At 41.8% G+C, this 22028-nt stretch overlaps 1 protein-coding gene across 3 annotated transcripts in view; it reads left to right on the top strand.

Moving 5' to 3' along the window:
• Positions 1-6557: 6557 nt before the first annotated feature.
• Positions 6558-22028, top strand: part of zgc:110158 (uncharacterized protein LOC553590 homolog) — a 36086-nt gene continuing 20615 nt past the window's right edge. The window contains exons 1-3 of one of the 3 annotated variants that reach the window (XM_034577565.1): positions 6558-6919; positions 15213-15285; positions 17055-17116. In XM_034577565.1, the coding sequence (XP_034433456.1) occupies positions 6864-6919; positions 15213-15285; positions 17055-17116 (191 nt within the window). In that variant the 5' untranslated portion in view covers positions 6558-6863. The remainder of the gene's footprint in view (positions 6920-15212; positions 15286-17054; positions 17117-22028) is intronic. The other 2 variants (XM_034577566.1, XM_034577567.1) reach the window with 2 other exon arrangements.

Raw genomic sequence — 22028 nt, 5'->3', positions numbered from 1 at the left:
ACAGTTTTGTTTTGTTAGTTAGGTGATCCTACTCTGCTTCCTAGTCTAGTTTTCAACTATATCAAGCATCTCGTCCGGTTTATCTCGCGAGTCATTTGTTCCAAACCTCGATGTTGGGTCTATATTATGTGTCTCCAATCCCTTGAAATATCCAGAAATGAAGCTAAAAACTCCTGGATTCAAACGTCGCCATGTTGGACATATGGAATCATTTCTACACAGAAAAGCCACAGGGGATGAAGCTGTGGCAGCGAGGTCACGTCATTACCCATACTCGACCAATTGCAAGTCAGTCTCAGCTGTCAATCATGACATCTCACCCCTGGATTTATAGCATCATTACTAATTAAAACAAACTCTTCAGAAACACAAGCACTTGAATAAACATTACAACCTAAAATGACAGAAACCATCTTTGAGAAAAATGTATTTGACGTGTACCATCCATATACCTATCGTCCATCTTTACATACAGTCTATGGTTGGGATCCACATAGACACCCTGTATGAAAATAACACAGTGATAACAGAACAATGTCAAATATTTGTGGGGTTGCTTGATAAATCTGGGTTCTAATTATCTTTCAGTTGGCTGGATAACGATTCCTCCAAATGTCAGTTCAATTCTCGCACCCTCTCATTTTTCTGTAACAATGATTTGGAATCTGGAATTTAATTGATATCACACAAAGCAGATCTTATTTTTTGCCGCATTAACCACAACTCACAAAGGAAAAAGCCTGTTTTTACAAAAGAATACTTTGGGGCGGGGGGGAGGAAGGAAGTGATAGCTAAGTGCTGGAATGGGTCCCACGTCTCTCTCTTAGAAGCCAATGAACTCTGATACAGAAATTGCAACAAACCGACTGATTGGCGCGGTAAATGATGCCATTCAATTAGAAATGAACATGTGAATGGAATGTGCTTCTGAGAGGGATCTGGAGTGATGAAAAATACAGGTTTGGCACGATTGAGCTCAAACCTGTTTGGGGATTGGACACGTGTGTTTGTGTGTGTGCTTGCATGTGCGTGTGTGTGTGTGTGTGTGTGTGTGCACTCTCACTGATAGGATAGGGGCTTCGTTAGGGTAATTACAGCTTTGCTATGTAAATAAGCCTGTCATAGAGGAGAGAGACACACCCACCTCTTTTTCAGACCCAATTAACCTAACTCCCCTGAAATTTACATTCATAACAATCTCCAGTGCACACACACATGTGCACACTCACGTAAAATCCATTCGAACACTATTGCCTTACAGACTTTATCAAAGTGCAAATATAGTTAGCAATAAATTCTTGCACGCACTAAAGTTTTTCTTTTCCTCACAGAGCGAGTCTTAGACACCAGGCAAGCGCTGAGTGTGTGTGTGTGTGTGTGTGTGTGTGTGTGTGTGTGTGTGTGTGTGTGTGTGTGTGTGTGTGTGTGTGTTTGTGAGCAAACGTGAGAGCATTTGTGTATATTCGATCCTGGTTGCACCGGTAGACGACAGCTAGCCAGGTGATATCTGTATGCATAAGGCATCACCCCAGGCTAACTGGCTGCTGGAGCTGAGGTGAGCAGCATCTATCATCTCAGGCCGCTGATGAATGTCTGTCCTGAGTGGCTCCGTGGTGTAGTGCGGGGAGCACAGAGAGCACAAAATGACTCAAGGTGGAAGGAGAGAGGAGGAGGAGGAGGAGGAAGGAGGAGGAGAAAGGAGGAGGTGGGGGAAACAAGGTGGGAAGACAAGGGAGAAGGGCACAAACGAGAAGGAAAAGGGAGAAGGTAGAGGATATGAGAGAAGAGCAAGAGTGATGAATATAAGATTGAGAGAAAGGCTTGGAGAAGAAGGGAGAATATTCAGTAAGGCTGCGTAAGAATGGAGGGATGGAGATGCACTGGGGAGAAAAGAAGAGGATGAGTGAAGGTGCTGAAGGAAGGAGGCAAGAGAAGGAACAGAAGGAGGAGTGTGACGGGTGGAGAAGCACGAGCAGAAGCAGGAGACAAGAGGAGGAAAGACTGAAATGGTGGAAGAAGGGAATTGGGGGGAGGAGAGATAGAGAGAGATGAAGGCTGTGGGTGCACGAACAAGAACAGAGGAAGATAGTGGCAAGAAGGCAGGAAAGTGGGTCAGAGGAGAGGACGACGATGTGGAGGAGAAGGAGGAAGCGAGTGATGAGGCAAGATGGAGAGAAAGATACCAGTGGGAAAAGCGAGAGGGGGACGGAGATAGGAGAGAATGGAGAGCGGGATGGTAATGATAATGAAGTTTGTGGCCAGGTGCCGAATACCAAATAATGAGGGCAAATTAACATGCGTTCAAATCCAGCCATTGGCACATGCAAAAATCTGCGTTTACAACTTGGTACAGTGCAAGTACTGTAAAAAGCCATTTTCCCTGTTGTGGGACTATTGAAGGGTTAATATAATTTGTTCAGACAAAGAAAACTTGACAAATCAAATCTATTTGATCATATCAAACAAATGTGGGAAATACAATTTGAGTTTACAGGAGGCTGTGAGAGGTGATGGGAACAATCATGGCAGTGGCATGTTATTGACATAGTTAACGTAATCTGGCCTATTCCAAATCAGCTCCACATGATTTCACTATTATGGAAAAATAATAAAGAATGCATATAGACGGACAACATAACAGGTCCCCAAAAGTGGGCCCAATCATTTGGATGGTCCCCCTGTGGCTGGTTGCAGTATAGGTCATAAACCCTGCTTCCTCCATGTTAGCAGATGGGATATGGCCCAAACACATTTTTTCTGTACTTTTAGGTAGTTCTTATCACACTGATGTATGTTCAAGTGTTAATGTAAAAGTTTAGTTGTGATGACCTTAGTGAAGGAGGTTGTGTTTTCATTGGCATATGTTTGTCTGTTTGTTAGTTTGCAGGATTACACTAAAACAACTATAAACCAATTTCCATCATCTAGGAAATGGAGTAAATCCAGATAAATGAGAGGATCCAGGAAATTATCTTCATTTCTTTAACATGGTTGGATAGGGCGTTAGCCTTGGCGTAGGAATGCGCTCTCCTAGTGCCCTTCTGGTTAGTTATTTGATGCTATGAAAACAGAGTGAAACGTCAGCTAACACTGTCTATCATTGGTCAAGTGCAAGCTTTGGCTTGGATACTTTGGCTTGTGGTGACGCCATCTCTACACACAGTCTAAATTATTGCATCATTGTACATTCAGAACTGTTACAGTTATTGTCCATGGTATGAGTTGCAAAATTATCTTTGACAATGACATTGACTAAAACAAAATCTACAAAAACACCATTGGATGGTTGGTGCGGTGAGTTTGTGGGGAAAGAAAGATGGATGGACAGGAATGAAGAAACACCTTATCTGCTTATCTGCTTATCTGCATTTGGCAAAACAGAACTAACGGCAACAGGAAGTACAGAATGACACCGTTTGTGTTGATTCTGTGCAAAGAAGGAAGAGCCAGTGTTCCCGGGGATCATTGGGTTCTTGGATCAATACTGGCGCTATGATGAGACAGTGATAGAGTTTGTGGTCTAGAGCTTAAAGGATACGTACACCATCACTTTCTCTCCTTCCTGTTCTCATTCTCTCACTAACTAAACCTTCTTTGTTTAAAAGATTCAACAGATTTTCTCTATGCTGCAGTTTTTTCCCTTTCAGTGGGATCCATACTTTATAAATATGAAAATACCAGCCTGAAATCTTCTAAATAGGGGGAAACAAAACCTTTGGAAAATGACAGCACAATCCTGTTCGAACAGGCTTTATAATCATGACTTTGCAATAACAGTAATTTGGTTGACCACCTGATAAACAGATAGTGTTTATGAGATATGTTCAAATGTTTTATGCTCATTAAGCAATATATTCATACACTTGCTGAGATTATGAGATAATTATATCTGGACAAAAAGGGGGAAATGTATGAATTTTCATTTATTGTTTTGCTATCACTAGAACAACCTGAGAATCTTGGTCTCGATGTAATTTCTACACAACAGCGTATTCAAAGTTTAGTGTGATTGTAATCTGAAATACATGTAAATATGAAAAGATTAAGATTGAACATGATAAAATGATGATTCAGAATCAGACCAGTTGTTTTCAGTAAATATAAATACATGATTCTACATGTAAATCCACAAAGCTCAAACAAAAGAAGTCAAATGGGTTTTTCTTGCATTTTTCTTGCTTTGCATTTTTGAGTGAATTAAAATATGTTTCAACTTACACGAATCATGAGGACATTGCTAACGTTTACAGTATGTCACTATTTAAATCACGTTACTCTATATCTATTGCATCTGTCAGTATGTGTGTTGCTATATGTAACATACATGAACTCACTGGGGGGAAATTCCTGCCATTTATATCGAAGATGCCTCTCGCTTCTGTTCTTTCTTTCTTCTCTTGCTCTTATTATTCCTCCGTGCTTTAATAGTACATCTGCTCGTCGTGAGGTGTTTGTATTCTCATGTAAAGAAGCTTCACCAGCGTATACATGCAGACGTGCTCTCTCTCTCTCTCTCTCTCTCTCTCTCTCTCTCTCTCTCTCTCTCTCTCTCTCTCTCTCTCACACACACACAAATACACACACGCACACAGACAGTCAGCTGTGCCCTTCCCACAGCAAGTAGCATGAAAAGAGAACACACTGCCTGTCCCTGCCTTACACACACACACACACACACACACACACACACACACACACACACACACACACACACACACACACACACACACACACACACACACACACACACACACACACACACACACACTCTGCAACTGCCCGCTACACACTCTTAAAGGGACATGACACCGACTTATACATCGCAGCCAAGTGCCAGCATCATACCCGGATATTAAATGAGTACATTTGCAGCAGCTGTATCATCATCACAAGCAAACAATTTACGGGGTAAATAACATATAAAGAATTAATAAACTCTATTAATGGTTCTGTTTTTTAACAAAACAGGAAGCCAACTTGTGCGTGTGAAGGTGCTTGTGTAATCTACAGATGTTTTTACAAGTAACACAACAAATAGCAACAGTTTGAGGATGATTTTTTTCCTTCCCCTCATGATTGTGTGTGTCGGTCGTGTACCTGAAAATGTATTTACATTAATGTTGGTTAAATGCCAAGGCCACATTGAAATCGAGACAATTTATGCTGTTCTGTAAATATCAGAAACCTTTGGAGGCAAAAAAAAGACATGGTAAAAAAGTCCATGTAGGAGCCTTAACAAACACTGCAAATGATTAATTCAGGAAACATGATAAGAAAGAACAAAGTGGACTAACAGGAGTAAACCTTTCGTCAATATTGTAGCTTTCTGCTTGTCTAAAACTTTCTCTACTATCTCCAAAAACATCTAAAGCAGACATGTTTTGTCCTCAAAAATAGATACAGACAGTGGAATCTTTCCTTATGAATTAAATAACAGAACAAAATTAAATTATTGAATAAAAGCAAATTCAAACGATCCCTTTGTTAGTTGGGAACTGCTCCCACCTTTGTTGTGACCCTTGGTGGTCTCTGGACCCCGCTTTGGCAACCAAGTATTACATGAAAAACAAATATGATTCATCCTTTTTACAGTTACTGCATGAAGTTGTAGAATAATGAGGCACTTTTGGTTGAAGTTGATGGTTGTTCCAATGACGACACTAGATAAGTACTTGGACTGAACATAGCAGCACTAAAGGGACACACAAAACAACCTAGGCGAGTATTGGGCCCTTCTCGTTAAATAGAACATCAATGTGCACCATTAGAACATCATGGCTGAGTAAAGCGTCAGAACTTGGTCCCAGTTTGAGAACCAAGTATTACATGAAAAGATGACCACCTTTTTACTGTTACTGTATGTGATCAGTTATTTAGATATCTATTTGGATAGAGGCAGTCTGAGGGTCAGGATTGATCAATAACGAGGCACTTTTTGGTTGGGGTTGATTGTTGCCCCATTGAGGACACTAGATAAGTACTTGGACTGAACATAGTAGCACTAAAGGGACACACAAACCAACATAGGTGAGGATTTGGACCCTTCTCGTTAAAGAAAACATAAATGAGCACCATTAGAACATCATGGCTGAGTTAAGCGTCAGAACTCTGTCTCCAGTTTGGGAACTAGGTATTACATGTAAAAAAAATGCATCCTTTTTACTGTTACTGTATACAGTCAGGTATTTAGTGACATTCATAGGCAGTCTGAATGTCAGGATTGAACAATAATGACACACTTTTGGTTGGAGTTGATGGTTGTTCCAATGGCGACACTCGATAAGTACTGGGACTGGACATAGTAGCACTAAAAGGACACACAAAACAACCTAGGTGAGGATTTAGGGCGAATCAAGCTCCCTTCTCGTCAAGGTGCACCTTTAGAACACATCACATGGCGGATTCACACGATATCAGAGCTGTTAATATCCACAACTCAGCTCGGGCATGAGAACACGAGCGGCCTGAACTTCGGAGACAAACTTGAACTTGAGCGAAGTCGACAGAAACGGAGCCGCTGCGCCTTTAAGAAGCCCCCACCGGCCGAGAGCAGGGGGGGCGTGAGCTGAATCCAGGAACAGCGATTGAAAAAAAAAAAAAAAAAAAAAAGCTCCACCAGCGGACCGTTTCAAGTTCCCCCCTCCGGCTGAAACCCTGCCTGATTTGTGGGCAATGTTGGGGATGTAGAAAAAAAAAGAAAAAAAAAAAAAAAAAAGAGAAAAGGAAACCGGAGCGAGGAGAGCGCAGGGGAGAGAGAGGGAGACAACACTGACCGGGTAGCTATGGAGATAGTAGGTTTTCCTGGTAGCTTTCTTTGACAGGTGTCGAGTGGGATAACGTAAAGTACCAGCGCGGCTTCCAAGATGTACGGCAAGGGCAAAGGAGCTGTGGTCCCCTCCGACAGCCAGGCGAGAGAAAAGTAAGTCAATTGTTGCAGCCGCTCACAACAACAGGGTCAAGAAGAAGAAGCAGCAGCAGCAGAAGAAGAAGAAGAAGAAGGAGAAGGAGAAGGAGAAGGAGTGTGCTAGCTGGCTAAAGTTGCTAACTGGTGGTATCCCTTCAGCAGCGACTGGCTTTTTGTTTTATTTTGTAAACTTTAAACATGCAAGCTACATTTTTAAAGAAGTGATGCTGTGCTAGTTGTTAGCTTCTTTCTCTCTCTCTCTCCCCCCCCCTGCATCCTACAACTACACGGGCATGACTGCTAAAGTTAGCCCCCCCCCCCCCACACTCCTAGCTTCACACACACATATTGCTAGTTTCACTCTTGTTTTCTCTCACACACACAGTTTGTAGTTTGTGTTAAAGTTGCAGCACTTTCTGGAACGGTTGCTTGTGCACGTGTTTCCAGCAGTAATGCAGAGATATGTGGCACCCCACCCGGGAAGCATCGGACGGGGTGGGGGGGGAGATCCCACTTCGGGTCCGGTGTGGAGGAACAATGCTCTCGGAGCGCTGCTGTAGCTAACCCTAGTCGTAGCTTTTGTGTGTGTGTGTGTGTGTGTGTCGCCCCCGGTTGAAGCAGCAGGTATAAATAGAAAACAGCTGTTTGTGGGGAGCTTTGTTAGAAAATAGCACCGGGACGTGTTCCAGGACTCTCCGGTCTCCGGGCTGCATTGTACCCGTGCTTGTGCGCTCGCTCAGCGGACAGCCTCTCCTGCGATGCCCGGGCGGCGAGGAGGAGGAGGAGGAGAAGGAGGGGGGGGGAGCTGCGCCTCATAACTTTTGTGGCCCGTACAGATTTCCTCCACGCACCCCGAGTTGCACGAACCGGTGCTGGTCACCAACACCTCGTTGTCGCCTCCGTTGTTCGCTTCGATAAAAAACTCATACGTGGGGTTTTCAAGTGCGTTTCGCCACAAAAGTTGCAGCGGTGTTAGCCTCCAGAGCTGTAGCCCCTCCACGATCCCTTTGTCTGCGTGTCTCTGTCTCGATGCCCGTTGTTCGCCCGGGAGACCCGTGCCGTACGGTTACCAGCCCTTAAATCATAACGATAACCTACACACCTTTCATATTAATCTGTATTGTTCATTTCGCACCCCTCCGTGTTTCAGTTTTTGAAATAAGAGCCGTCATGTGCAGCGAACTCCCCTTTCCTCCTCGCCAGTGTTAACAAAGCCGCCTGCAGACCTCTCCATGCTGCCATTAAACTTTGTCAGATTTGACTGTTTCTGAGCCATGTGTTGTTATTGTTGCGTGGTCGTCCCTGTGATGGGGCAGTTGGATCACACACACGGGTAAATAAGATATAGGAGCCTCCACAGAGGAGAATGCTGCTGGCTTTGTTCCTGACACCACAGTGGATGGGGTTGAGCACCACACTACATGGCTCACTCACTTGGCTCCCTGGACCAGTCAGCAGGTCGGGGGACCTGAGGTGGGACACAACTGCCAAGACTTGTGTGTCCGTTACCCCCACAGGCTCACACCCCACCGCTGCTCCGCCGTGCACCCACATTTCCTCATGCTTTTCCCCTTGTTTGTCTCCATCCTACCTCCATGACTCTCACCTCCCATCCTTCGCCTCTCCTCAAAGTCCCCTATCCCTCCTTGCTCTGCTGCTGAATTATTGAGACAGACTGAAGCGGCTGCTCTCAGCTTTGCGTCAGTTTTTGAGAGACAGAAGAGGAAAGGAAAGAGGGAGATACGGTGGGCAGACTCATCCATGTTTCAAGAGGGGGTTTTGTCGGGAGCCTCGGGCAGGATGTCAGGTGTGCCACTGGTGTGCATCAGGGAGATTTCTCACTCGGTGGGATTAGGCTTACAAACGCACTAATGTCCCATCTCAGGACATAACAGGGAATGGCAGGTCAGGAGGTCACCTCACATGGTGATGGAGGAATAAAATTGTTTCAGCATGATAAAGGAGAGGAAAGTGCAGAAATCAGAAGGGAATCGCTATGTGATATGAAACTTTGGGGTCACCGGGCCTTGCAAACTTAAAAGTTATGGAACAAGGGATGCTGGAGACATCTTTCATGCTTTTTTACCTTTCTTTATAAATATGATTTTACATTCTGGCTGTCAAAGTCTCCTTCCATCAAGACTTGACTGCTCCTCTGATCCCAATCTACCACCTACTGCTTCTTACTCCAAAAAAATGGGGCATGCCCCCTCTAACGTTCGAGTCAAAACTAATTTCTCTCCACTATCCCACAGCGTTTCCCTCGTCTTCTCCTCAAACTTCCCTTCCTTTTCTATGAGCAAGCTTCTGAGCTTAAATAATGCAGGAGGCCAGGTGCTCACACACGCAGCCCCTTTTGCAACCCACACAAAAACACCCATACACACACCACACATAAAAATTTCATTGAAGGCCTCTGAGAGGAGGGGGGCTCTGCAGTGTGATCCATATATCTCCAGACATAGGACAAATGTACAACCCTCCTTTAGACGGCTGTTCATGTAAGCAAGCCAGTAAACGTGTGGCGGAGAGATGCAGTATCAATATTTGAAGCGCTTGCTTTGTCGCGACGCTTCCCATGAGCCTTTTAGGAGGCGTTTAAAAACTGTTAAATTCAGGACGGGTCAAGGGAATTGTCCTGTAGGTGGTCAGGTGTGATTAGTAACCTGCAAAGTGCAGGTGTGTGGGTGGTCCAGTACGAGACTGACCTGCAAGTGGCAGTGACTTAAACTCTACACCAGCGGTCACAGAGAGCTTTGTGACCTACAAATTGCCAGGAGCCTCGGAAAGTGGTCAGATTGCCCTGGCTAAATTGGTCGTGTGTGTTAGCTGAACTGCAGTCTTAGGAGCATCAGTCATTTGTGAAACATCCAATCTGTCCCACATTCTATTGAATTAAACAAGTTGATGCGGGCAGGGTGTGTTCTTCACAGTTTCACATGTTTTTCTCGAACAATGTGATAGATTTATTTACATTTGAATATTATTAACCAGTGTAAATCACTCCAGGAAGCTCAGAATTCATTCCTAGTCCTTTGTTTGCTCATCTACATATGTTTTCTTATCTCGGCAACTATCTGACAGGGGGCACACCCTCAACCATGCTCTCTGAGCAGGAGGGCTCGCTCTATAGCTAATGCAGGCCTGCCAAATTCATGTTCAACCCTTTCACCTATTCATACCAGTCAGACATTAATCTGTATCCATCAACGTATCCATCATACATATAGAATTGTTTCGCAACAGTGGTTTGATACAGATAAAATACAAAAATTACAACAAATTTGTTAGACGAGTGCAGAGAAAAGTTTCAGTTTTTTTTCTGTGTGCGTCTATAATGAAAACATTAGCAAAATATGTTTATCAAAAACCTTTTTTTCCATGACTGATGTGATTACAATGACACTGACGTGACTAACACTAGACAATGACGAGATGCCACCGTCAGTAAACAGACTGTATCAACATGCCATATTGTTGATGATAAAATATAGGGAAAAACAAAACTTCATCAAAACCTCTTTATATTTTTGTTTTTGGAAAAAGGAGACAAAATTTCAGTGTTTTGAATTTTCAAACAATGACATAAGTTAAATGCCCTTTGAATGTCTATGCTGCACATTTCTCTTCCTGCGTGACACCACCAGTAGTGTCTAGCTCTCACTGATGAGATAGCCTGACGAGAACTTGCTACGCACTTGAAGTGCTGTTGCTTAGATAATATACAGAAAGGTAAAAGAACATGACTGCAACACAACAGGTAATAATTTGGAGCCACTTAAAACACTTACGCAGTGATTTACAAAAGGCGAGTTGTCAAGTACTTGGCTTGCCGTGAGTCCAAACGAGTTCCAAATACTTTCTTTACAAACTTATTTAAAAGGCTGATAACAACCTGTTTTAAACACGCTCAAACAAATGAGCACCTCACTATTAGGGCCTACACAATTAGAAACATCAACACCGGTCTGGGTTGTTGTACAAGTTTGATTAAGGGTTTTGCTTTTTCTCGTTACATTTTAATCATTTTTCAAGATTAAGATTGAATTTGTAATTGGGATCATCAGTTGGAAGATATCTTATTCGAAAGCAGTTTGGTGAAGTTTGACTAAAATGCTCATTCTTGGTCTTAACTGAAATTGAACAAAAAACATTTTTTCATTGACTAAATCTAGAATAAAAAGAAGACACTAAAACATCCAGTGTTTCAGGCAGCATAACCTAACAAAGTTCAAGGTTGCATAAATATAAAAGACACTAACATGGACTTTGTTAATCTCAGGACTGAAAAGACTAAAACTATAATAAAAATAGCTTGAAAACTTCCTCTAAATTCTCAGTCTATTTTTTTGTCCTTTAACATAACACAAAAGCATGTTCAGCCAACATGGTGTCTAACCGAAGCTCAGCCCAGATCAATGGTCATGACGCCATAGGTCAGACCTGACCACTGTATTGGTCTCATAATGATCAGGAGCTTGTGTCCTGGTATGGCTTTTTAAGGTCCATGTTATACAGGATTCTTTTGAACAGCCTTAAAATTTGATGAATTTGTTTGGTGAAGAGTTCATGTGTAACAACCAATGAGAACTTTTTAACTTTCTGATTTGAGATTTTTTACTGATGTTAAAAACACATGATCATAAAACTTTTGCGAAACCACCCGTCCAGCTGTTAAGATCCTGTCCCCACAACCTGTTGTGGTTTCTCTGTGAAGGACATGGTGTTATCATGTAGCGGCCATCGGCTCCACTCCGCAGCTATTGTGTATTTGCCTATTTATATATTTTACAGACTACATTTGCATACTAACAATGCATATATTAAACATTTGCATACCATTAGTAGTAAAAGCAGGTCAGACACAGACCATCTCTCCTGCAGTTTTTGGCATTTCTCTTGCTTTCCTGTGCTCACCTCATCTTTACCTTGACTTCAAAAAAATGTGCAGAAATAGCAACTAAATGAAAGTGTTCTCACAGAAAAGTGTGCAGTGCTTTACTATTCCCCATTCGGCCATTAACAGGTTTATTTATCTATGGTTATTTATAGTATACAAGTATAGAATATTAATCAAATGCTAATGTCATATTTGGCTGCAGGTAATTTGCAACCTCAATGGGCATTCTTAAAAAAACACACTCAAAGAATACAAAACAAAGACATGTATGCAATCATACTAGACACTAATAGCAACAATAGAACATGCTACAGTAGAAGAAGGGAAAATACACAGCGAGACATATATTTCTATTACTATTAAGAGTAATAAGACAAGAGTCTTATTACTCTTAAGAAACCTGGATTTAAAATCAACTTTATTTTGATCATGGCTTCAACCATTAATTATTTTCATTATCAGTTTATCTTTACATCAATAAAACATTAGAAATCAGTGGGAAAATGTCCATCTCATTAACAGTCCAACCACCAAAATCTTCAATTTGCTTTTTTGAGTTCAAGAAAAGCAGCAAATTCCCACACGTGAGAACCTAGAAACTTCACATGTTTGAAACTATTGCTTCAAAAATAAAATTTAACTATTAATTCCAGATGAAGAAGAATCATTTATTAGCTAATAGCAGTGTAATATTCTTACAGTTTCAGTATCACAATATTATGTTTTCTGATATCGGTTTTAATTCTATAGTTAAATACTCAGATTCCTTAAACCCTCTGTCGTGATATTTATCATTTTGCCAGACTACACACAGAAGTTGACCTCTGTGCAACCACACACACACACACACACACACACAAACACACCTTACAGTTCTACTTCTCTAACCTCTACCTGTTTTTATGAAAAGGTGTTGTACAGTTCTCCAGATGTGCATCCTGCTGTTTCACCTTGTCACTGAGCATCATCGGCTCAAAGGATGCAGAAATGTAAATAGGTAGATTCATCACTAGCAAACTGAGTGCCGTAATTAGTCTTCAAGACGTACACTGGACAGCAGGGGATCCCCCACTGGATTCGCCGCGAGTGTGTGTGTGTGTGTGTGTGGGGGGGGGGGGGTGATCACGCTTCTAACTCGAAACAGACGCAAAAATTTAAAACTAATCTCCTGGTGAAAAAGCGGTTATATATATATATATATATAGAGAGAGAGAGAGAGAGAGAGAGAGAGAGAGAGAGAGAGAGAGAGAGAGAGAGAGAGAGAGAGAGAGAGAGGATAAGAGCTGACGACATGTCGGAGGGCTGTAAACAAATCCACGTGATCTCTGAAGCGGAGTTAATACGTCACTTCCTGTCTCGGTCTGCTGCACCCGGCTGCTCCTCCTCTCGCCTGAGTAATACGGAGGATTTGATGCTGTTGTGAACGCATGTCTGAAAACAGATGGAGTAATTGCTGTGAGCTTATCACCTTCCTATCTGAACTTTTTACCATGCAACAAAACACCATCGTAAGACGCTTAAGTGGACTTTACGTGTTTGAACAGACTTGACCTTTCCTCTGCAGTCACAGCAAAGACACCAGTGGAAAGTTTAAAAAGCCTGTCAGTGGTTCAAAAACAAACTGCACAACAGCCTGATTATCTCAAAGCCATGTTTCATTGATCAGAAAATTGACTAATGATGGGGACCATGACACTGAGCTACTGTCCTTCTCATTAGGACCTTATTGGCCTGTCAGAGGACTGTCTGCTCTGGGCACACAGGGCACTGTCATATCCACGCTGCTGGTCGATTGATGGTCCATTAACAGCCTATTAAACACGGCTAAGTGAAGGAGTTAGGAGTACAATGTTGGGCCAATAGGGGTTTCCCACTCCGCAGCATGGTTCTCGTGTCTGTTAATAGACCCTGGTAGATTGCCATTTTCAAGTGAGGCTGGCCTTTTTATAATGGCAGTGATTTTAAAAAGAAAGGGGGGGGGGGGAAAAACCTGCCAAGAGGTTTTGAAAAGCGGCTGGAATTAGTCAGAATGCTTGTCATGTATGACTTTGTGGTACATTCAGTCAGAACGTAAGTTTTTAGTAAAGCTGATGAGTGATTTTTAGGTTCTGTTGTGATTTGTAGAATTTGGTCATGTAGGGTTTGTCAGACACACAGAGGGAATGTTTGAAAACCCTTTTAGAGGTGCTGTTGAGATGATGCAGCCCTTTTCCATTGCAGGACATTTTCCAGCAACCCTGACACCTTTGGAAGTCCTCAGAAGCTTTTCTAGAAATGGGAATTGATGAAATTCAATTGATACCAAAGCCATTGTCCATTTGGCTTTTGCAGTATGTGACAGATGTGTAGTCATAGACTTATTTCAGAGGAGGAGAGTGTAAATTATTCTCTGCAGCTACAATATACTGATGTCCCCTAAATGCCAGCTGTCAAGCTAGCATCTACCGATAATCTGCACACTGAGAAGCCCCTAGTTTTAACTGTCACTGTTACACACAACTCAAACAGGTGTGTGTAATGAAAAAACTGAGTCTGATCAAATTTACAAGATAAGATGTCTAAGTCGACATTAGGTGATTTTTACCTTCCTGGGCGAGTTGTTCAAGTAGAGCTGATATTACAACATTTACCCTCGGCAACAGATGTGTTGATCATTTTGGAAGCAGTGGCACTTGCATAGATTGTCAAATGCACGGCGTTCCCCGAATATAAGACCGAGTTGTGTAGGCATTTCAGGATACTGCTGTGTGACTGGCATACGTCTGAGAAACTAGTTCTTGCTCCAAGTTTGATGTCAATAAATAACAGTAACATTAAGTTGACGTCTGGCTGACAGTAGGGCCATACGTTTCTTGGTCTCTTTGTGTTTCGCTCTCTGGTCACTTTCAGGACTGTGTGCTGTGACTTAAGTGAGAGTGAAATACAACCATTTACTACATTTGCTGAATGGCAACAGGCAACAGCGTTTATAAACTGCAGCTTGTAAAAAATATCCTAATGAACACATGTACGATATGAAACCTGCTCTGTAATGACATTGATAATCCAATAATCTCAGTCAAGGTTTAGTTTTGACTCTGTACTTGAAAGCAATGGATTGACATTAAATATTGAATTATAATGTTTATTAGCTGGGTTTACTGGTTAATATGGACGCAACAATTTCTTCGTGGTTAAATAATAATCAAGTAATCAGACAAGTTTTAGTACGAATAGTATTTTACAATAGAACATGGTTTGCATGGCTCAGGTAGGAGACTGACTGCTTTAAACCACCTTCCGTTTTATTAGCTAACACCTTGATGAGTCTTGCAGGTCTGAAATGTAAAGGAGATTGATATCACAGCAGTTTGTAGGAATAAAGAAACTGAACTAAGTTTGTAACCCTTTTTTCTCTCTGCTTCCCAGGTTAGCGTTATATGTGTACGAGTACCTGCTACATGTGGGAGCACAGAAGTCCGCACAGACCTTCCTGTCCGAGGTAAGATCCTAAACCAAGTCCTGACCAAACCTTGAGAAACTTAATTATGACTGTGAAGCCCCTTTTGCACAGCATGTCCAAGGCTGCAATATTGCCCCTTTACTCATCTTCACAGCTGTTGTGATTGTGGAATGGGGGCCATTACTGTTTCACCATTATCCTGAATTGCCAAATCAATGTGTAAAAAGGAAAATGACATGACGATACAGACTTCAAGCCTTGTCTTCTTTACGGGAAATAGATGTATCTCTGTCAATTGGACAGAAGACACTGTCGATTAAAGAAATGACCCCATTGGTACAAGCAGCTTACTATGACTCATCGTCTGTTTAGCTGCATATTGTGTGCGACAGTATCAGTGTTTCCACAGACGCCACAATGAGACATGTTAACGGTCTGCTGTAGTAATAAATTAATAAATGGTCGCAAGTGATCATCAAAGGAACAATGAAGGAAGTTGGGTGACGTTGTTATACAGCATCAGAGTCCGTATGGGGGGGTCTGGTTGTCGTGGTTGGATGGTTTAACCAAACATTAGACTTTAGCTATTGTCAAACTGTGATATTTGCGTCAGTCTATAACTTCCACCACGTGTTTATTATAGTCACCATGACGAGAAATGACCCTCACTTAGCACTTATTTCAACCCAAACCAGGATCCTTCCTTAAAACTAACCATGTGGGTGTTTTTCCGTAACCAAAAGCTATAAAAATTAAGTTTCATCACACCAGAAAAAACTGTTTACCCATTACATTTCTCCTGCGGCTGATTGAGGCATAACTTTAGGAAATATGCCTATGTGCAGTGTCAGAGGGTCTAAGGACTTGTTGGAATGTAGACAAGCTTTCTTCATTACTAAAGCTCTTGTAGCTAACGTAGCCGTGAGCCCTCCTAGACACACAATATCAGTGCAAACATGCTAAACACGATTAGAGTGCAAGGTGTAGCATCAATTTTTCATAAGGTAATTCTATAAAGTTACACAAGCTCGTGCTCACTGTTGGCGCTTGTAGAGAACAACTGCTGTAGTTGTCAGTGGACACAGTAGACTTGTGTAGTCTCAGGGTTGTTTGTATACATTTCCAAGCCTCCGAACTACAGACAGGTTAACAGTGAACGAGTGAGTTATTCTCTGGCTTCATGAATGTAAAAAAAAGAAGAAGGAACAGGACAGAGACATGACAGAGAGATGAGGAAGCGGGAGATGGAGATCGACAGAGGCAGAAAGATGCCTATCTTCACGTCGGAGGCCATTGACAGTTTGAGACTGACTGATTATATGTTCTTAACCCCTGGACCTGCAGACATAATCCTCTCTCTAGTGGCCGCAAGTGACTCTTCTCTCCTCTCTTCTCTCTCCATATTACTCTCCTCTACACCTCTCTTCTTCTACCTCTTTTCCTCCTCTTTTATTTGTTGTACTCCTTTCTCTCGTCTTTCCCCATCTCACTACAATTCCTCTTTTTTGCCTGCTTTCCCTCCTCCTCTTTCCTCCCCAACTCTCACATTCTCTCTTTTCTTCCACCACTCCCCTCTCCTTATTTCCACTATCCCCACTTTATTTTCCTCCTCTCCTCTTTCCTTTTCTCTATTCTCTCCTCATCTTTTCTCTTCTCCTTTCTCATCTTTTATCCCTCTTTTCATATGTCCACCTCTTTCTCTCCCTCTCTCGTCTCCTCTTCATCTCCCTCTTGTCTTTCTCTTTCTATCGTCTTCCTCTTCTCTCCCTCTCATCCCCCTCTCTTCTCCTCTTCCTCTCCTCCTGCAGATTCGATGGGAGAAGAATATTACATTAGGGGAGCCCCCTGGATTCCTTCATTCGTGGTGGTGGTAAGTTTTTCTCCTTTTCTATTTTTTGTGTTTGTTTTGATATTTGTATGAATTTTAATTCCTGGGTTGTGAAAACAGATTGTATAGTGTGTCTCACGCTGTGTAGACACACACACACACACACACACACTCATAAATAGGGCTCTGATGTCCATCCCAACGCTACATAATTCATTACTGTCATATGCACAAACCGCTTCATTAGAGCGTTCATGGTGTGGTGGCTCATGAAAGAGACACAATTAAATTTTGTATTTTTGAAACATGTAAAAAACATACTTAGGTGTAACATTTTAATTTATCAGCTCATCCTGGCCTGTGATTAAATCTGCCGTCCAGAGGTGCAGGGTCTCAGTCTCAGCCTTGGGGTTGACCAGTCTCACCAAGGGCGTGACCCCCCCTCCGTCTTCTACTCTTTCCCCTCCTCCAGCTCTCCATCCCTCACCCCCCAGTTCCTGAAACAATAGATCCAGATGGTTAGGGAATGGACCCCCCCCCCCCCCCCCCCCCCCCCCCCCCCCCCCCCCCCCCCTCTCTATGCACTCCCCTCCCCCTCCTCACCCCCTCCTAACCTTTTGTGTTCCCCCACCTCCCACTTTTCTCCTTTGTTCACGTGGGAGAGGGATTCTTAGCAGATTAACCCGTTGCATTCCAGCTTCCTTTGTGTCACCTCTCCCTCCACTGTCTCCCCCCTCCACCCCACCCCCCGTCATTTCTGCCCTTGGCTAAGATTTGACCTTTTGGGGTCAACACCTCAAGCCCTGATCAGCAGTTTCACTAATTTTTGGATGTCTCTGGGAGACAGGATAATGTCACTTACATTCACAGTAAAAAGTTTTACTTACAATGTTTACACACGATCAGTCCATACTACTACTACTACTACTACTACTACTACTACTACTATTAGTCCATACTACGTAGCCTTAGTTTCAAGAGCTGTTAACAAAAACACATGTTTTATGCAGCAGAATTTATTCATTATGTTTTGCATAGGGCCTGCTCTACCCAGGCGCCACCACTTACCTGAATGTTCCAAGCATTTTGTTGTTGTGATCGTGTCTGACACTGGACAATCTCCTACTGTGTTCTTCATATGTGAAATCCAAACTCTGAAGTGTCCATACCCATTTTTCAGGAAATTTTCCAGACTTTATGTCTGAAAATGGCGTATGTTGCATTGGCTGAGAAGAGCATACAAAAAAGCATGTAAACCCATTATAACAGGAATGTGCTGCTGCTTCCTGGAAAACCGAGTTGATGTAAATTTACATCAATTTACAATGCTCTTTTTACCACTGAGGAATAACTCCAGATTCCAAAGTAATGGCATTAGATCCTTTACCTGTGGCAGATTGCTCTTTAGGTTGAACTGTGTAACGTCCAGCTCATGTGCATGTAGGACTGTTTTACTGAGACTTGAATCAAGCTCTTCTTGACTTACCTGGAAAAAGATTTCAAGCTCTGTGAGCCGAGGAGAGAGCGAGAGTCTGAGCCAGGTCAGGAGATAATCAGAGCAGAAAAGAAAAGGCTACTGACACATTTTGCACCAGATTCAGCTAATAAATTTCGTGTCAGCAATTTAATAGTTTTTTCTCCTGTGATATTTTCAGATTTTTCTCATTGTCAGCAAACCCTGTTAAAACAGAATTTAAATATGTTAGTCCACACTTAATGCTTCTGGTGCCCTTTCATTCCCTCTAAAATCTTTCGTAAAAGGTAATTACATTTTAATAAAAGGTTAAATTATAATAAATAGTAATCAGCTGGACACAGTATACTTAACTCAAGCAGGAGTGAGTGGTTTATTTCTGGAGACTATTCTTATCAGATTTGATGTTCTACTCAGTGTTTTCAGCAGCATGTGGTATTGTTTCAAAATAAAATACAAAAACATGTAAACAACAAACTAGTTTTAAAACAAAAATGACATGAATGGGGGGGGAAAATCTAATTGTTAGTTGTCTTTTTCAACAGATTTGTCATCAATAGGAAGATATAGTATCAATTTATGTAATCTATTTAAAAACTCAACAGAGGTAAAGCACTTTATATTCGAGCAAAATATTATACAATTGCAAATCAAAGTGTTTGACGTTGTCAATCAGTAGATAAATAAATGAAGATTTACTGCAAGTCAAAAACTTCATAGTAAATACTAATGTGATCATTTATTGCTTCCTTTAGCGTTAGTATCTTTTCACTTATCTCCTCCTCAGGAAGACAAGACCACAGCTTCAGCTACAGAAAGCGTGGAAATGGAATTATAGATACACAATTTAGCTGAAGGACACTGCACTGGAATTGTACATATTACAAAGGAAAGCATGTTTAAAAACCTGTGGCTGTAAAATTACAGACTTATAAATATACTGAATATACTCTTTAAATTGTCTTAAAAAGTACAGTGAAACCTCAGGGGGTGGCTCTGCTGAGTCAGAAGAATGAACGTCAGGCCAATAGAGCACCATCAGCAATATGAGACCAAGGACATGTTTTGATGAAAAGAAAATGAAGCAATAGAATAATAATTTGAAAGTACACAAGGCTGGGTAAATCTAAAGAACAAGTTAAAAGTTCTTGTTCAATTAAGGACTTGGACCTCGAAGTTCTTTTTTAACACATATACTCTACATGGTACTGCAGAAAAACAAGAACATTTAATAGAAAGTATAAACGTATGTTGTTTTTTATGAGCTTAAAGGGATAGTTCACTCATTATCTAATCACAACTATGTCGATGGAGGGTTGGGTGAAGTGTTTGAGTCCACAAAACACTAAAGGAGTTTCAGGGGTAAACAGTGTATCAGCCCAGGTGACCTCTTCTTCAGACATTACAAGACAACAGAAAAAACATAACAGGCCTCCATACTGCTCGTGTGGTCTCATCCGAGTGTCCGCAAGCCCCGACATTCATATACCACTCAAAACAAGGTCGTTTACACTGTGTTTTAAGCCTAAAGTTCCGCTACCGGAAGTATCGAAGCTAGTGGACGTAGCCTCACGATGGTGTGACCAAGGGTCCATGAATGCACCCGTAGGAAGACATCAGAAGACATTTAGGCTAAAAACATGGTGTAAATGATGCAGTTTCAAGTCAAAATTTGAATGTCGTGGCTTGCGGACACTTGGATGACACCACACCAGCAGAATGGCGGCATTTTATATTTTTTCTGTTTTAATACGTCTGAAGAAGTGGTCGCAATTTTTCGATTCAGCTGCAACACTGTTTACCCCTGAGACTCCAGAAGTGTTTTGAGGACGCAAACACTTCACCCACCCCTCCATCGGCAAAGTGGTGAGTAGATAATGAGTGAATTTTCATTTTTCGATGAACTATCCCTTTAAGAAGTACAGCTTCTTTTTTCTCATCACATTCATTCATCTTTTAATTATATATGAACTAGGCAGGAACCAATATAGTCTCTCATCCTTCTGTTGTCTTTGTTTGGGCTGGTAATAAAAAAGGATATATTTTTGACTGAAAGGTTTAAGTTCAACAACTTTAAAGCGTTTCTGCCAGTTGGTGTCCTTGAGAGGAAACACTGACACACTTACCATGTGGGCGTCTTTGTAGCTGAACCCTGCACTCTGACCTTCTCACAGAAGAAGGTTAAGTTTGGAGGGCAATATATCAAATGATGCGTGCTGCACACTAGAGGATTTTCAAATATCTTAACTGAATAAAAACTGACTAAATCTTAACTGATTTTAAAACCACAAACATAACAACAGATTTTTACCTCTGCCAAGGAAGTTATGTTTTTTTCCGTCGGTGGGTTTTGGTTTTTAAGCAAGATTTTTAAATTTTTCCTGTGAATAATTCCTGAATCCTGTTGAAAAAAATGTGGCTTATTAAGGAGACTTGTATCTATGAGTGTGGAAAACTTGGTGCAGCTTGATTTAAGAGGACTGTTGGGCCGTGGTGGAGGTACTGTATATGCTCTACCAAGTGCCTTTCTAGTTAATCTTTTAATTGGGAGAATGCACGCACTAGACGATCCAGTTGAGACACAAGACCACACACACTTGGCGTCTTAAAAAAAAAAAGGTTTCTGAGGAGCGATTCCAGAAACTGTGGAACTTGCAGAAACGTGCGTGATCACACACGACTTTAGATTAAAAGCAAACATGGAGGCGGCCTGCCAGAGTCGTCAGCTGGTTGCATTTGTCTGCGTAATGTTTTGCACATTCAACTGTACATGTTTAACAGGCAGTCATACTGTTGGCTCAATTCCACAAGTTAGTCCTATTCTACTATCCACTTGGTACAGGAAACAAAATCAGCCATGTTTCGGGTTCTAAACACAAGTATACTGTACAACCTCTGGTTGGTGAGGCCTCCTGGTCCGCTTGCCCTCATTGGCCATTGCAAGTTTTTCTCATCTAAGCACTGTTCCCTTTAAACTTCATAAGTCTTGATTCGAAATCAGCAAGTTCCACTTCAATGTGCTCAAAAGTGGAGCCTAAGAAAATATTACTAGGTGTCTGAGTTTGAGATTCAACATGTCTGTGTGCATTGCAGATTGCCAGGGCATGTGAAGTGGCAGCCTGATTAGTGTTCACGTTAGCCCAGTCGCTGTTTGGCTTGGTTTATAGCACTTCCACTAAATCAATGCACAAAGACTGATTGAATTTAGACCTTTTAGACAGGTAGCACCCAGGCATTTAGTCTTGTTGTCTATGTCTGTGTGTTTTTGAGACAGAAAACTGTATAGAATCAGTTGATGTGTATAATATGTGTGTGCGTCAGAATCTCATTGTTCTTGTATGAATCAAACGATGAGCAAATTCCTTCACAATTAGGCCATTTGCCAGTCAACACTTGTACAGGAGGTTATTTCAGGGATTCACTTTAGGCAGTATGAGTTAAAGTTTAAAATGGATGGATGTGTGTGTGTGTGTGTGTGTG

Source organism: Hippoglossus hippoglossus, chromosome 22 (genome assembly GCF_009819705.1).
Source record: "Hippoglossus hippoglossus isolate fHipHip1 chromosome 22, fHipHip1.pri, whole genome shotgun sequence".
Classification (NCBI taxonomy): Eukaryota; Metazoa; Chordata; class Actinopteri; order Pleuronectiformes; family Pleuronectidae; genus Hippoglossus; species Hippoglossus hippoglossus.
This window is presented reverse-complemented; position numbering and strand designations above follow the sequence as displayed.